This window comes from Trematomus bernacchii, unplaced genomic scaffold (assembly GCF_902827165.1).
Source record: "Trematomus bernacchii unplaced genomic scaffold, fTreBer1.1, whole genome shotgun sequence".
NCBI lineage: Eukaryota > Metazoa > Chordata > Actinopteri > Perciformes > Nototheniidae > Trematomus > Trematomus bernacchii.
In genome coordinates, this window is record NW_022987739.1 from 651,367 (window position 1) to 669,264 (window position 17,898).

At 39.8% G+C, this 17,898-nt stretch overlaps 2 protein-coding genes across 2 annotated transcripts in view; one reads left to right on the forward strand and one right to left on the reverse strand.

Annotated features, from left to right (window-relative positions):
- LOC117496148 (NLR family CARD domain-containing protein 3-like) overlaps positions 1–17,898 on the reverse strand; it is a gene marked incomplete at its 3' end in the record, with an annotated part of 682,747 nt that overhangs the window by 629,984 nt on the left and 34,865 nt on the right. The window lies entirely within an intron of this gene.
- On the forward strand, positions 7,600–16,709 carry LOC117495646 (retinal homeobox protein Rx1-like). Its single transcript, XM_034147056.1, has 3 exons — positions 7,600–7,888; positions 14,068–14,321; positions 16,239–16,709. The coding sequence occupies exons 1-3, from the start codon at positions 7,600–7,602 to the stop codon at positions 16,707–16,709; spliced, it is 1,014 nt and encodes a 337-aa protein (XP_034002947.1).

Genomic DNA, 17,898 nt, shown 5'->3' on the forward strand with positions numbered 1-17,898 from the left:
TGACAGCAATTTTGCTAAGACGTTATATGTTATAAATATTAACATGTTCTTTTACTTTTAATATTTTTCCAACACTGCTGCTGCTAATAATAATAATAGTAATAATAATAATAAACAATATTATTATTATTTCTATTCTTATTATAATGATTACAATGTAACTATACTATTAAAACTGATAAATAATACCAATAATAATACCAATAATAATCATAACAACTAATTTTATTTATATGTCACACTTTAAAATGCTAAAAAATATATGAACGGTCTTGATAAAAAGGGAAAATAATCATAGGTCAAAACTGGTCAATTACACCTAAGAACAACTATGTTTTAAATACCAAAGCCAGCCGTCTCTAAGCACCAGGACCCGTTTTAATGTTGAACATATTGGCATTTGGATCAATAGTCTGTCAGGAAGCAACAGGTTCACTACTTAAAATACCCTGAGATCTGTGGGGAAGATTTAGCCGGGAACACGCAGTAAAGCAGCCTCAGTAAGACGGCTCAGCGGCAGCCATATGCATCATCAACTGTTTGTCTTTGTGAGGAATTATCTCCTAACAGGGACAGTAAAGGGGCTTTCACATAACCAGCTCTGACACTGTTTTTTATATCTCTCCCTCTGGCTCTTGTTAAGTCCTCTTCATCATGAGGAATCATTTTAAATCAATATTCAAAATGGGGTCCCGAAACACTTCCATTAGGAGGAAACACTGGTTCTGAAAGCCAGGATTCAGCATCTTGTTTGTCCATTTCTGTTCAATTAAATTCCCAAACACAAAGCACTTTACCTGTCAGGGTTTACCATTAACTCTATTACAGATTAAACATCCAGGGTTTAAATGGAAATGGCTTTAAACATGTGGCAACTGGTGGACAAATACGGTGGCCGACAGGTGCAAAACATTTCTAATTTACTTATTTAATAAACAGAAGTGGGAAAGAAAAAAGTGTTTTCTTGTCATTTGCTCTATAGAGTGGTGCAGGGACGAGTCCTGAAACCCGGAAGTGAGTTAGCATTTCACCACTTCCGGTTCCCTCGTCTCAGAGTCAATGAGATTTCTCCATAGGGTTTAGGGAAACAGCTGGAAATAAGGTCTGTGGTTGACACAAATTGAAGAGACGCATCACGTTTTGTTCTACGACATTAAATACATCAGCAGTGACCCCACTGGTGATTTTTGAAGAGTTGACGTGTCTGAAAAACGATGGTTGTTAACAAGTGGCTGAATAGGACTACAGAAGTTGTCGAGGATGTTGTACGTCATTACGCCGAACAGTAAACACTCTCGCTAAGTTTGTTTGCCCCTGTTCTGCTTGAAAGCAAGTACCTGCCTCCTGCAAACTGTTCAAACAAACGCTTCAACTCGTACCATTTAGAATCTGTATGTTTGAATATGGATCTTAAGTCGGCGTGACGTTGAAGTCGTGCTGCTGTACTCGGCTGTAGTTCGTTTATAGCATAACGTTAGCATTTTGCTTCTGGCAATTAGATTTATGATTCGAAAATTATAAAAGTAGGGTAGACATGGAGATTATCTGACTGAACAAAACGTGCATTTATCAAACAGGTTCGTTTTCCACAGATCTTATTTCGAGCTATTTTCCAAAATCTTGTGGAGAAATCCCATTGCTTTTTTGTCGAGGGAACCAGCAGCTTATTTCCGGGTAAATACGTCATCCCTGCACCACTCTATTGGGTTCTTGTTGTGATGGTTTGGCAAAAACATAGTATACAAGCAAACATGTTATTTTTCTCAGCAGCCAATCACAGCGATCTCAAGAGTTCTATGGAATTCTCAGCAGCCAATCACAGCAGTCGGTCTCAAGAGTTCTGTGGAATTATCAGCAGCCAATCACAGCAGAGTTTTCTCTCTTTCTGCCTGTGTGTTCGTGCATGATGGAGAATCACATGAATTCACCTTCCCTGTCACACCACCACTCTTTATCTCCCCCCTCTCTACGACCCCCCCCCTTTGGTAAGCTGACACTGGGCATTTACACGTTACCTGCTTTTGCCTCTAATAGGATCAGCAGGACTTACATTGTCATCTGATAATTCTAAGCAGCTTGCTAACTGCTCTGCTCCTTCTTAGCCAATGTATGTACAATTAGGATAACAGGGGAACAGTGGAAGGACAAAAATGTATTAACAAAATCATGAGGGGATAAGCAAGCACATTAAGGTATCATTACCCTCTAAGCCTGTTGGCAGGGAGACTGCAAACAGACTGGGGACTCTAATGGGAATGATTAGGACATTATATAGCAAAGATGGAGATCAAGGAGGCCGGCATTGCTTTCAACACGTCAATATATAAAATGTGCATGTATTTTATTTCTGTTACATGTTGGGACGGGATGTTGGGGGCTATTTTCAGATAAAGTACTCGAGGTGAATTAAGGACATTTTACGGTGGCTGACAGGTGCCAACGTGCTACAGCGGCCAAAAACACTTCCAATTAGGAGAAACGAGCTACAGTTTCAAAAACGATGCAAATATAAGATTACAAATGTGGCAAAACACATAGAAACATCTTCACCAAAGTCAACAACTGGCAGATCTGCTGTAAGCTTGCAAGATAACTTAACTAACCTAGTAATATTTCAAGGAGTCATGTGATCATATTGGTAAAATAAGTGGATAAAACATTTTAGGTAAGTTTCCAACAACAGAGACAGTTGTCCTTTATAATCCTGAACGTCAATAAGAGCTCCGGTCCGAGGTGTGTGCGTCACTTTTTAGTGTCCCCTGGTTTCCGTTGTGTTTTGAGCCTTTTGCAACGTTTTGTATAGCGTTTGGTTTATGCAGCTTTTAGTAAACGACTAGTAATCCTCAAGTGGCATGTGTTGTCAAGTCGGTGAAGATGTTTCTTAATTTGCATGTGCTTTTTGCACTTTTGTGTTTTTATATTTTCATGGTTCCTGACACTGCAGCACGTTTCCCCAAATGTTTTTGGGCCGTTGCACGTGTTGGCTACCGTAGCGATAGTAAACCCTGACATGCATGGTTTAAAGGGGACCTATCATGCAAAATGCACTTATGGATGTCTTTTATACATAAATATGTGTCCCCGGTGTGTCGGGGGAACTCACAAAGTGTCAGAAAACAAAACCCTCTCTCTTTTCCTCCGTACCCAAATCTCTAAAAACGGGGGTACAACGGAGCTGATCCAGATTTGCGTCCGATATGACGTAATATCGGAAATGTGGACCCACCGCACTATCAGAAACGTTGCTATCAGAAACAATGCCCGACTGTTTTGGACGTAATATGGTCTTTGTTTACATTAGCAAGCATCGCTAACACTCAGAGCTAACCTGTACTGGAGAGCATGTGTGTCAAGAAGCAGGAAATAAAAAAAGGAACTCACCTTGTGGTATAACCGGCAAGAGAGAAAGCCTTTGAGCTCCATACTGTTTCAGAAATAATCCTTGATGTGGTTTGGAACATGATGGCATTTAATCACGGGAGCATTAAGCTGTATCTCGTAGAATTCTGAGCAGGCATTAGCTCCGCCTCCTTCTTTCAAGGTAAGGACCCCAAATCAGCAGTTCTCTAACAAGGCTAAAACAGAGGGATATGAGGGATGTCTAAAATGCACGATCTGTTTGGTATTTTGAGCAAAACACATCATAGACATGTTTTTTATATTTTTTTATATATCTGAGACCCATAATATATGCCTAAAAATAGCATGATAGGAGACCTTTAAGGGTGGGAATTCAATTGAACAGAGATAGACAAACAAGCAAAATGAATTCTGAATCCTGGCTTTCAGATCCTGAAAAAAACTATTTGACATGATGTTTTCTTCACATTTAGCATTGAAATCTCCTCTTTTCCGATGAAAACCAACAACATCTTCCTATTTTTTCTCTCAGCAAACTCTGTTTTACATATTTCATCATGTGTACATTCTCCCGGCCGTACAGACTGAAACTGAATCAGCAGTTAAATCGAGGTTCCTCTAATTTATCTTTAGATATGTTTGAGGTCACGGGTAATCTCTTGAGCGTCTTTCGAGTCGTGGAGGATTTCTGTGACATTAAGCTCCACTGCTTTCAGGCTGCGAACAGACACGTTGGTGCTCCAGGAAACAAAGAAGCAATACGTGATGATAATGAAGCAGTAGCAGCAGCAGGGCTTTTATTTCCAGTTAATGTTGAGAATCAGTCTGTGTTTTAACATCATATTACCATTAACTGCAGTTCACATCAGCTATACAAGGGTTAAAAAAACTATGATTGAGAGAATCTGTATATGCACCTCCATAAGTGAAGTTTTACTGTGCAATGCGCCCTAATGCAACAACATTTTCTATAATTATCTATATGTTTTTGAAGAAGAATCTCTTCCAGATGCAGAACACTTCCCCAGGTGCCCTGACAAATGCATTTATCGTAAATCAAAGGCATGTGGATTTGTTTTATTATGAGCATAGGCACTGTACGGTGGTCGACAGGTGCCAATACGGCCCAAAACATTTCCATTAGGAGAAACGTGCTGCAGCTTCAGAAACGATGCAAACATAAAAACACAAATTTTCCAAAACACATGAAGGAACATCTTCACCAACTTCACAACACATGCAGCATTTAGAAAACATTCACTAACTTTAGGAAACATGCACAGTGTTTACTAAAAGCTCTGCAACAACCAAACGCTGCAAGAAGCTGAAAACACAACGGAAACCAGGGGACAGTAAAAAGTGGCGCACACAGCTGGGACCGGAGCGCATGGTGACGTTCAGGATTATAAAGTTGAACTGTCTCTGTTGTTGGAAACTTACCTAAAATGTTTTATGGGCTTATTTTAACAAAGGGATCACATGACAGATGCAGATCTGCTAAAAAGCTAACGTAACTAACCAAGGCTAAAACAAAGGCTTTTTTATTTTTTTGAATATTGCAAAACAAACACAGGTAATAAAAGAAGCATTTCTTGCATCAGGTTACAAAAAAAGTCACAAAATAAATATATGAAAAAATGTTTTAAGGAGATTTAAGACAATATTACTATTTAGTGTCTTTTGATAAATGGTTTTAATATTAGGATATCTGCGGTGTTTTGGGTTGTAGGCTTTCTTAAATATGTTTTAAAAAATGTTAGATGATTTTAGACAATGTTACTGTTTAGTGTAATTTAATAAATTAACTTTAAAAAAAAAAAAGTAATGGGATATTAATTGTATTTGTCTTTTTTTAAATTAAGATATTTCAAAAATAAAACCTTTATTAAATATTGCAACAAATTGCTTTTCCAGCTACTGATTTTCTTCTTTACCATAGTTTATAAAACAAGAATTTTAAATATATTTAAAACATGTTTTTACCAGGAAACCAAAAGAGTAAAAGGACAAATTACTGTGGAAAAATTCAAAAACAATCAAATATGTATTAAATTAAATTAAATAAGCAGTTCAACAAAATAATAATAATAATAAAAGAAGGAGATTTAAGTCATTGTTATAATGTGATATAATACATCAAATACAAAAATGGCTTTAATGGGATATTCATTGTAGACAAATATAATATGTATTCTAAATGAACAGGTCAACTTTGCCCTGATGGATAGTGTTAACCTCATGTGTTATCATTTACTTTGTTGCATGCGGGTCCACATAATGGGGGGCTGTGTGTGTCAGTGAAATCTCTCAGTGTCTCTTTGTCTTTAAAACAATTCATTTATGAAAGAAAGTCTTGTGCAGGCTTCATTAACCGGGGCCTCCTGCTGTGTGTGTGGGGGGGGGAATGGAAATGACATTTAAAACAATTACTTGAGCAGAAACCAGCTGCCAATCACTGTTTCGGGGGACGGATCCCAATTAATAGCCCCGTCCCTAATCCCCTGGTTTCACCTCCTTCCCCTCAGCCCTGAGCGCCTCCTGCACTCTCTGAGTCTCAGTCTGTGAGCGCTCTGGATTTTACTCTGTTGCACTTTTTGCAGGACTGCTTTTTTAGCCAACCTAGAGACATTATTGAGGGAAATGCAAGGGAGGCAAATCCGGCTGATTGACAGCGAGAGGATCTGAAGGTGGAGAGGACAGGTGGAGCAACTTTAATATCGTAATTACTTCTAACAGGTGAGCTCCAACACTGTCATACATTTACCGACACCTAACTCTATTACTCACCATGCAAGTGGAGGAGGAAAGTCTCACGATGCATTCGGTAAACCAAGACTAGCAAACTAGGAACGTACTAAACTAACTTAAAACAGATTGTCCCTGCTCCTCTATATGGAAGAGTAGCTGTAATCCCCAAATAACACTGAAAGGAATTAATGTTACACTTATAATCTAGTCAATTGACTTTATTTATATGCAAAATATCTTCAATTTCATGCACTGAATGTGTGTTTAACAGACTTATCTTTACAACACATAAACCATATTTGATCTTTTGCATAAGGCTTTATTTTATTTAACTATTATATAACCAATAAATTGACTCGCTTTATACTTACAGTCCATGATTTTAGACGTTGTAGACACTTGTAGTTCCTATATGCTTTTTAAAAAAACGTCAATATTATTTACTTGGCGTCCAAGATTTAGTATTTTAAATGGCACTTGACAGACAGATGTTTTTGGTAACAGTTTAGGTAATGTTGTGCGTATTAAGGATAATAAATTGTATTTACCAAGCAATTTCTCACTTTAAAACAGACAGCATGAACAAAAACAGGGATATAATGTCAAATGAATAGGAAATAATATGTGAGTAAAGTTAAATAACATGATAACGTTTTTTTTATTCCAATATAGAGACTTTGGTGTTAGTTTTTAAGAGAGAAATTGTATTATTGTCCTATGAAATGTGGAAAAAAGTGAATTTAAATCAAACATTCGTTCCTAATTAACCTCAGCAGAGCAGACCATTCGTTAAAAAAAAAGTAAAAAGTGTGGATTAGGAGGTAACGGGTGTCATTAGTGTCCATCAGCACACTCAGTGCAGACGGTGCCCCCCCGCAGGATAATCAGGTTAATGTGATGGACAGAGTCATGCAGAGGGAGCAGGTGATCTCTGACCCTCTGCACCTCCACACAATACTCCTCAGGATTTACAGGGATTTCACACAATTCTCCAGCAGTTTGGAAACAATAATTAGTATTCTCATAGTTTTAAAATAAAGTATTTTTCTAAATATTGCAAATATGTTGCTGTTTCTAGCTCCTTATTTTCAACATTTCTCCAAAGAGAAAGCATAAGAGCATTAAATAAACATAAATTCATTCAAATGAGCCACACATTTACCATGCTATATCAAAGTGATGTTTACACATTATATATTCACATCATAATTATAATCCAATAATATGATATTGTTTATTTTTTTTAATGTACAACACTACTTTTACTTGGAAGTTTGCATGAGTCTTATTTTCAAAAGAGTATTTCTGCACTGGTTGCATGTACTGTTAACCTGCCGTCTCCCCCTAAAGGATCTACTCTCGTGCAAGAAGAATGCACTACAAAAAAGCACAATATAAACAAGATGGCAACGAACAAAACTCAAAATAACACATTTAAACAAAAGTGATAAACCCTGACCCCCCTCCCGTTCCTTTAGGGCCGGACGCTCGATGCATCTCTCTCTGGACACCATGATGGTGGACGACAGCTGCCTCTCACCCAGCAACTTCCACGATCTGGGGAAAGGTGGGGGGCTCTCTGTGGGGGGCCGCGTCCACAGCATCGACGTCATCCTGGGGTTCAGTAAGGACCAGGACCCCCTGCTCAGCCCTTCAGGGGCCCCGCGGACCCACAAAGTGGACATCGAGGGTCTGGGGGAGCCCCGGGGGCCCGAGGAAAACTCCTCCTTCAGCGGGCATCTCTCCTCGCTGAGGAACGGAGGCACGGAGGAGTACCATGGTGAGTGAAACTGTGCATCCTCACTGTGATAACAGGAGGGTTACTAATGTAATCTCTAAAAATGTTTTAATGTAATCTGAGTATCACAAAAGTAACCTGATTACTTTCTGTTACTTTTGGATTACCTCAATGTCAAATGTAATGCAAATAAACACAAGAGAAAATAAATGTCAATAAGATGATTTTTACTTTTAAAACCGCTGCAGCCTCACTGTGATTACTAACAAGGAGGGTTACTTTAAAAATGTAATCTGCTTCCATAGGCGTCAATTATACTAGGGACGCCAAGGACATGTCTAAGGACCACTTTTGGAAATGGCTAATTTTGTCCCCACCACTTTGCATAAGGAATGTTTGTGAAAAAGAATTGTACACTTTGAGAAGAGAACACAAGAGAACATGTAGAGTCTGGAGGACTGTTCATACTTTCTGGGTGTGTTGGAGAAGGGCAGTTTGGACCTGAGACACGTTTAATATAAGTTATAATTTAATAGAGAATTGTTTTGCAGCAGCGTAGTATAGTTACTGCACTAGTGGTCAATGCAGTAGTGTTTTATTTTATCTGAAAAAGAGTGTCCCCACCACTTTTGTTTTTGACAATGAGATGCCCATGTCTGTGTACAATGTACTAGTTACCTGTAAAGAAATGTAATGTTACAGCAATATAAAAGTAATGCAACCTGATTACTCTCCATTACTTTAGGATTACCTTAATGTCAAATGCAATGCAAATAAATAGAAGAGCAAGTAAACATCAATATAATGATTTTTACTGAAGTGTACTATGCTAGTAATCCACCATCATTTATTCAACAAGCCAAAAAATGTTGTCATCAAAAGGTGTTTTTAAAAGTAATGCAGTGTTGACAAAATGCTGTGGACATTATCTAATAATTAAACATATAACTCAACTAATTAATCATGATTTAAAATGTTATCAACATTGAAAAACACATTTTAAAACTCCACCTGAACTAAGTACGTTGATTCAAGTATTTTTACAAAAGTAGATGTAAGATACAGATATAGGCCATTCTGAATATGCAGTTCTAAGCTTATGAGACATTTTCCTAAAAACAATGAACATTAAAGTAAATCAATTACAATTACGCATTAACGGAAAGGGAAAAATCTCAAAAGTATTGATGGAAAAGATTTAGACTGAAGCTTAAATTTATGATATCATATTCTCATAGGCAACCAAAACCAATTGGTGTAGCTTTTCTGAGGAGTTTGCATCACTCCTCTCATGCAGTTTCACTGTGTCAAACACTGTTTCCATGAAGCCTGTTGCATTACTGTAAGAGATTTGGAGATAAATCACAGGACAAGATGGTGTGGGGGGGGGGGGGGGGGGTTTATGTCCCTGAGTACAATCCCATCCCCTTGAGGAATTCCCCTAATCTTCTCTTGCGTGCAGATTAGATTGTACAGTAGTTCATTCGGGTGTTTTGGTTATCGTTTGGTCTCAGAATCACATTCGTCACGTTTAATCTCGAGCTGACTTCACATGCAGGATCTGGCAGTTGGTTTTGTGGCAGAAACCAACCAAACACAAGATTATTGTCGTGAAAAATCAAGTGATTTAAAAAAGGCTCAAGCTGCATCCTCCCAGGGCAACCAAAGTCAGATTATATAGAAGTCTGTGGGGAAGTGAGCCCACTTTTCGCTTGATTTATTACCTCATTAACTTTTGTAAACATGACTCTATGGTGTCAAATGCTAGTTTTGAGACTATTGAATTAGGCGGTGTTTACACAAGAATGAAACGGGTTGTATCTGCTACTTTTCTCTCGCGTATAGCCCGTTCGTTCACACGAGGCCGTAACGGAACCGCGGAAACGGACCCCGCAAACGATAACGGGTCCCAAGGTGGATAGATCTGCAAACGGAACGCTCTGGGGGGCCAAACGGCTCCGTGTGTACGCCCTATACGATCATTTCCTGATAACGATGAAGCCATAGCCCCGCCTCTCCCCACCTCTGCTGCTCACTGCTGTTTCATGGTCAGTAGCTACTGCTACTGCTACTGCTACTGACCATGCTACAGATGTTAGTGCAAAATCTACAGCTCCTCTACCACAACCATCAGCAACAAGTGGACATGGAGAATTACATGAACTACATGTTGCTAAATCCACCGCGGAGAATAAACAGAAGGGCAACCATGGCAACCACGCTCGGGGGTCTTCTTCGCTGCTTTTGGTTTATTTGTGGTAGAAAGTACAGCGCCACTTACAGGCCCGGCATATGTACTACAGCGTTTCGAGTGGTCTCGTGTGAACGGACACGTTAAATGAGCCGAATGCGTGTGAACGGAATACTTTTTTGATAACGAATTCGGTCCGTTTGCGTTTGCGTCCGTAGACCATAAAGCAGGGTATGGCTTGTTAAAGATGGATGTTGTTCAGTATTGGTGCTCTCTGTGTTTTCGCCTTCCAAATTTGACCCTGATGGGTGACTGAAGTGTGGTCGTCTCTCAGAAGGTTGTGGGTTCGATCCCAGCCAGAGTAGTCAACATGTCGATGTATCCTTGGGCGAGAAACTGAACCCTGAGTTGCTCCCGATGGCCAACGGTGTGTGAGTGTGTGTGAATGTTAGCTTCCGTAGAGCAAGTGGCACTGCTCTGTATGAATGAGGTGTGAACAGGAGAATGACTCGTAAGTGCTTTGAGGGGTCGTATAGACCTGTAAGGCACTATATAAGTACAGTCAATTAACCATTTACAGTTCATCAAAGTCACTTTGACCATGTTTGTTACCTAAAATACATTTATTTTTTAGCATTCTGTTGTACTTAGCTTCTCGTGTCACATCTGGTTAATTTAAAACAAGATGACGATGCGATAAACCCCAATTTATGGCTTCAAAACCTTAGCCCAAAAACCAATATGTGACACTTTTTACATCAAGTTTATGTTGCAACTAGCAATTGATTTGAATGAATGATTAGTATACAAGTTAGTTTCTGAGTTTGGTCGATGAAATGTCAGAAAATAATGACATTTTTTATCCCAGTTTCCAAAACTCCACAGTAATGTCTTGAGCTTTTTAGTTTTGTCTGTTGAAAACCCAAAACATTTCCAGGTTCATGTGATGAACAACAGATAAAAGCAGAACATCTCCATATTCGTATGGGTAAAAAACTGCATTTTATGACTTTTTTGCATGCAGTTTTTTTATTATTGTCAACTGACCCATCATTGCAGCTCCGGCTTCAAACTCAGCCTCCGTATCCACGCCTTCGCTCGATTTTCTTGATTAACGTACATCAACAGAAATGACATCACCCTTTTGTATGTAACTATCCTGTGAAGTCAGCCCAGTTCCCCCCGAATGAGCCACTTCTCACTTCTCCCCCCCCCCCCCCCCCCCCCCCCCCCCCGCCTCTGATAAACAGTGGGCAGCCTTCAGTCTGATGGGCTGACAGGCCGAGAGCTGGTCACTGAACCAGACCTGACCTCCGCCTTTGTCCGAGCCTGGCCTTTGTCATGGCTGCTTAATGAGAGGTGGATAAATGAACCCCCAAATATCCCGTTTGCCAGTTGAAGAAACCACAATGGCCGCCCCCTCTCCCCCCTCCTCCTTCCTCCTTCTCTATGGCCATCAACACATTTCACCAGATTGTTATGCCGTGAGTTGTTTTACTAAAGCATTGACATGTTCTGGAAAGTTCTCAACATGTATCTTACAGTGATGCTAATGATTCTACAGCAGAGTACATTACATGTCATTTAGCTGTTGCTGCTGTAGCCCGATATGGTGTCCAACAGTTTCATGGTCCCAAGCTAGCTTAAATATCATCTCCAAATGTAAGACCTGTCGCTTCAAAACAAGAACACAGACTATTTTGTTCCCCTGCGTTAACCAGAAAAAGGTCATTTGAAGAATGCTCTCAAAGCTAGCTACTTAGCTGAACTCGTAGCCAAATTGAGAGACTAGTCATTAAATTAACATGCTGTATTCAGAGGTGGAAGACGTAATCAGATCTTGTACTAGAATAAATCTAATTAGTTTCTTTGGCTAAACTTAAACTGGGATTTCCTTATCTTGTCAAGGTTTTATATTCTAATGCAGCGTCTACAGACACTACTTTGACTTCTAACATGACAACTTTAACGATTGACGTTAGCCTCATTAGCCTCATTAGCATCATTAGCCCTGATGAAGTGTTTCCCACAGACGTGTTGACTAACCGGGTCCCCTTGATTACAATTTATGTCTCCTTTATCCACACTTTTTACTAAGTGAAAGTAAAGAAAATCTGAACTTTGGATATTTTATTTTTTGTTTGACTTGCAATACACGACACAGCAACTTGATGAAACTAATTATTGCCCATTGATACTTCAACATGTTGAATGTAAGGTCTGGGTGACCGTCCGATTAGTAGACAACAGATCGCTCCCAAATCCTATTTCCTTCTTATTTGAACCCACTTTTTACACAAAAGATGGCAGAGTTAATACTTCTACTTCTACCTTTCTGTTATTGACAACATATGCAACACTACCTGAACGATGTTTGTTACCTGACGAAGGTTAAGATAAGGTCTGAGACTGATCTGATTGGAGGATAATCATCTTTGTACTTTGTTTAATCAAATTACTTACCGGTTAGACTAATACAGTCATCTCTTGACATGGAGTTAAAGACTAAATTCTTCTCTGTCTCGTGCATTTTTCTGGTGTTGAAAGTGACATACAGACATATTATGGAGGATAATGAATGAATGGGAGGAGAGGAATTAATTGATTAATCTTTAAGTCTTATTATGCATATGCAAATTGTACAGTGTGCGCTGAATCAACAACTTCCTGTTTTAAGCTGAATGGCGTTTTTCTGCAACAGTGCTGAGTCCAAGTGGTTCCATCAATACTCAAGATTTTAGAAACTTCACATCACAAAGGTCTTGGCATTGTGCTCGCCAAATTTCAAGTGTACCTGATTAGTTATTATGGAGGAAATCCATAAACGGCAGGCCTGTAAAAAGCTTTAAAATGGCACAGTAAATTGAAAATGGCGTAACTTCCCGTTTTACAACGTCCCACAAGAGAGTCCTCGTTACTTCCTAGCCGGCGTTATTCAGCCATTTTGATTAACCAAATGTTTTAATGGATTATGAACTGAGACAGTTGCAGGTAAATCCTTTTCATAGTAAACATAAACAGATGTTGTTAGAGCTGCTGCTTTTATCCTAATCCAGTGTTGGGAATTAACTTAATTTGAAGTCTAGTTCTCCACTGTCATGCGTTTATCTTTGTGGAAGATCAACGCTGGAAAACAACTTTTTCTAAATCTGATTAGGAATGTTTTCGTGCTTCCTTGAAGTTCATGGAATTGCCTGCTCCACTGACCTACAGTAGCCCATTGTTGCAGATGTCAAACTAATGTCTGCTCTACCGGAAACAACAGGCACAACATTCTTTATTACAAGGGTTGGGGAATAATGGATTACATTATGTAGTCAGGATGCAAAAAAAGTTATCTGTATTTACTTACAGTCACATAAAGAAAATCTGATTAGTGTTAGATGTTATCTCTTCTCTGTAAACTATGCTGTTCTGTAGGCTAATACTTTAAGTGTGAATCTAGACGCCTCCTGCCTGAATCTGCTTTATGGTTTTCACTTTATTTGCTCCATTATTTCTGTTTTTAATTCAGTAGGAACCTATACAGTATGTTCATAAAGTAGTGTGTGTAAGCTTAACTGTGTGTATTAAACTAAAACGGAGCATTTTCTGTCAGCTCAGATTTTATTTCAGCTTGTTTGAACTGTAGTATAAAGTGCTCATGTGTTTCATTGTCGGTGTATACTAGGCTACTGCCTGGATATGCTGAATGAAAGGCAGGCTTTCCTATAAAAACGATCATTTCTGATCCTAAATATCTTGGTTTCTTCTTTTCTAAGGTCACATTGTTCTGTTGTCTTACAAAATACACTTCAGTAAAAAACACCTTATTGATATTTATTGGATTTATCTGCATTGCATTTGATATTGAGGTAATCCAAAAGTAGCTGAAAGTAATCAGATAACTTTGATATTCTGATAAGAATCGTTTTTCTTTGCATGTCAATACGTAGTTGTTGTAACAGATAACATTTGCAAAGTAACCTTCCCAACCCTGTTCATTTCACATTTCCATCGTTTTAACACATTTCATTTCTTCTCTGCTCAGATACCGGCTTATTTACCAACAAGTGTGATGAGGAGCTGAGTGAGCTGAGGAAGAGTGTGGAGAGTGACGAGGGAAATTCTCCGGACCCCTGCATGGACGAACAGCCGAAGAAGAAGCACCGGAGGAACCGAACCACCTTCACCACCTACCAGCTGCACGAGCTGGAGCGAGCCTTCGAGAAATCCCACTACCCCGACGTCTACAGCCGCGAAGAGCTGGCCATGAAGGTCAACCTCCCCGAGGTCCGAGTGCAGGTAAGAGGAACCACATCACATGCATCCAGTAGTGGAGAGTAGATGAGTACATTCATTTCAGTACAAATCAATTTATGCCACTTCACCCCACCTCAATTCAGAGGGAAATATTGATCTTTGAGAATCAGAATCAAGTTTATTGCCAGGTACGTTTACACAAACAATGAATTTGCTCTGGTGGCCGACAGGTGCTCTACAACCAACCCAGTCTCACGGCATTTCGTGTTATAGTCACTTAATCTATTGATTCGTGTTCATCAACACGATTTCCCCCTTTTTTTTTTGTCACACAGAACGATTTTAAAAGCAATGTATTTCTATTGGTAGTATGTTTCGTGCCTGCAACACGTCTTTTTGTCCGGTCGGGTCTTGGAAGACCGGAAGCTGTGGGGTTCATAAAAACATGTTCTTACTCAATATCAAGCCACGATTATTGTTTTTATTTTAAATCGTATAATGTCGGACTTTTTTTGCCGTCTGTGAGGAAAAGAAATGGGGCTCAGAGCCTCAGAATACTGAAATCTGTATTTTTTAAATATTTTTTTCCTTCTTATTTGTTATTCTTTTCTAAATAACACACTGTTATTTACTCAACAATAGCACACAATTATCCTTGTTTTTATTTATTTGTTTAATTCCATAATCTCTGGCTTTTTTGGCGTCCGTCGTGGCAAAAGCTCAAAACACAACTGAAACCAGGGGACACTAGAAAGTGACGCACACAGCTGGGACCAGAGCACTTGGTGGCGTTCAGGATTATAAAGTTGGACAACTGTCTCTGTTGTTGGAAACGTACCTAACATTTTGTATGGGCTTATTTTAACAATGTGATCACATGACTCCGTCTGATATTACTGCAGATCTGTTGTAAACTGGCTAGCTAATGTAGCTAACCTAGTCATTTCAAATATACTGACAAACACTTGTATTTGATAAGTTAAATGTTATTTGAAGTTTATAATGGTCTGAAATAAACTGATTAAGAGGTAGTGGAGTTGAAGTAAAAACATCATACAATAGATATACTCAAGTAGGTATAAGTACTGTACCTCAGTAATTGAATAAATGTACTTAGTACCTGGCAGGTAACATTAAGAGTTGGTGTGTTTCCAAATGCTGAGGTTCTCTAAGGACGCACAAAAGCTTTCACCTTTGGCTCGCAGGTATTTAGGTGAGGAGATTGATCTTAAATTGTTCCACAAGTGTGTGTGTGTGTGTGTGTGTGTGTGTGTGTGTGTGTGTGTGTGTGTGTGTGTGTGTGTGTGTGTGTGTGTGTGTGTGTGTGTGTGTGTGGGGACAAGGAGGTAAAGTCTTTAAACAGGGGTCAGGACGGTGTCTTCTTTAGAGATGTAAAGGCGACAAACACTACCTTGAGCTTTCAGTAATCTCATGCTGTCCTTAAGTACACATTTAAGGTACTTGTACTTCTGTTGAGTAGCTTTTTCTTCTGGGAGTGTGGGAGAGAAATTCCCTCTGGAGGAAACACAGGGATTTTAGCCTTTCGCAGACCATTAACATCCTTACACACTAGAGGAGAGGTGAACCCTAAAAAGCAGAAAAGAGCCTTAAATGGAAATAATCAAGTAACTTACAAATATGTCAAAACATTTATTAAGCTACTCTACTACTAATGCCATTTTATAATATGTTTCTTAATGCTCTTAATGTCTTTCATTTTTGTAAAGCACTTTGAATTGCCTTGTGTTGAAAGGTGCTATATAAATACACTTGCCTTGCCTTGCCTTGCCTTGCCTTGCCTTGCCTTGCCTTGCCTTGCCTTGCCTTGCCTTGCCTTGCCTTGCCTTGCCTTGCCTTGCCTTGCCTTGCCTTGCCTTGCCTTGCCTTGCCTTACTCTATCACTGTTTTTTTGTTGCATTCCTTATATTAAGGTTAATGAGTTTGTTCTTTGTCCTCCAGGTCTGGTTCCAGAACCGCAGAGCTAAATGGCGTCGTCAGGAGAAAATGGACGCCAGCACCATGAAGCTGCACGACTCGCCCATGCTCTCCTTCAACCGCCAGCCCCAACTCCACAGCGGCATGGGCCCCATGAGCAGCTCCCTGCCCCTGGACCCCTGGCTCTCCTCCCCCCTGACCAGCGCCACACCGGTGCACAGCATCCCGGGCTTCATGGGTCCAGCTCAGGGCCTTCAGCCTAGCTACCCGACCCACAGCTTCCTCAACTCCGCTCCTCACCCTCACTCCCATCCTCACCCGTCCATGGGTCAGGGGATGCAGAACATGGCGCCTCCCCCTTACCAGTGCACAGTGCAGTACCAGGATAAATACCCTCTGGAGGACGTGGACCAGCGCAGCTCCAGCATCGCGGTTCTGAGGATGAAAGCCAAGGAGCATCTGCAGTCCATGGACAAGACCTGGCACCCCATGTGACTAACAAGTTAGGAAGGGAGACATTAAGGTTGTTTTTTTCGGGTTAAAGGGTGAAGGACATTTGAGTCAAATGCTGGATAATATGGCAGTGACTTATCTGATACCCACGGAGCAAAAAATAAAGGACTTTGAACTGTGAAACCTGAGGATTAAAGGACTTTCTTTGGACTATTTTTCCTCATCTCAAGGAGACAAGTGAACTCTTATGCTTGTTACAATGTTATTTTTCACATTCTTCTTCCAATATAAACGTTTTGGGTGTTTCCTTTGCGTGAAATAAACGCAATAACTTTATTTGGTGACTTTTAGACCCTGGGAGTGAGGACATTTCCGCATCAGATATGAAAATATGATATGAATATGAAATATGATATGAAATCTCCATAGACAGGGAATCATGAAAATCACCCAAATATGGGAATTATTCTTGCTCTCACCTCTTCTCCGTTAGTTCTGTCGGTAAAAACATCCCCCATTCTGTTTTATTTCCCCATTCTCTTTTTACTAATTAATCCAATTGTCTAATTTTCATGGGTCAGCTGATCAGAGAATACTTTGTGAATGAAAGTGTGGTCTCACTTTAATGCGAGAGCAGCTTTTAAAAAATCAAATCAGCGTCTCTGACTGTTAAACTAATCTGTTGATTTGTAAAAACACCTCAGCTGAACTCCTAATTAAAGCACGGCTGCAGATTAATGATGTAGTTTAGACAACCCGGAGGAAGATGGCAGACGAGGAAAATCTTTCTGTACAATATTTGTGGGAACCAGAATCAGAGATGTGAGGCACCTTTTGACCATGCCTGAGAATATACCAAAAAAATAATCCTGCACAATCTTAGTTTTTCTGATTAGATGCTTTAAAGCAGGAAATGCATGCATGCTGCAGTTCAACACAGTTTTTGCATGAGTGGCTTCTTGAGGAGAAGACCTGTTGGCAGCTCAGTGTTGGTGCAGTGTGTACGTGCAGGGCTGCAGAAAGAGCGCTGTGTGATGCGTCACCCCATATAGTTCAGTCTTTGTCCGGCACAATTGATCCAAGTGTGTCCTCTTTGTCTGAGATGGACGGGGCCGAGGGGACGGTCTGCACTAAATAGGCCCTTGAAACCATTTTGTCTTTCTTTCTCAATCAAAGGAGGAACCTGGGTCGTAGCTGCTATGGTCATTAGTGACACAGTGTTGTTATTATT

Bases quoted from the DNA above. Each gene is read 5' to 3' on its own strand.
- LOC117495646 (XM_034147056.1), top strand. From the start codon at position 7,600: ATGCATCTCTCTCTGGACACCATGATGGTGGACGACAGCTGCCTCTCA. The intron at 7,889-14,067 runs GTGAGTGAAACT...TTCTCTGCTCAG, and splicing joins AGGCACGGAGGAGTACCATG to ATACCGGCTTATTTACCAAC. The intron at 14,322-16,238 runs GTAAGAGGAACC...TTTGTCCTCCAG, and splicing joins TCCCCGAGGTCCGAGTGCAG to GTCTGGTTCCAGAACCGCAG.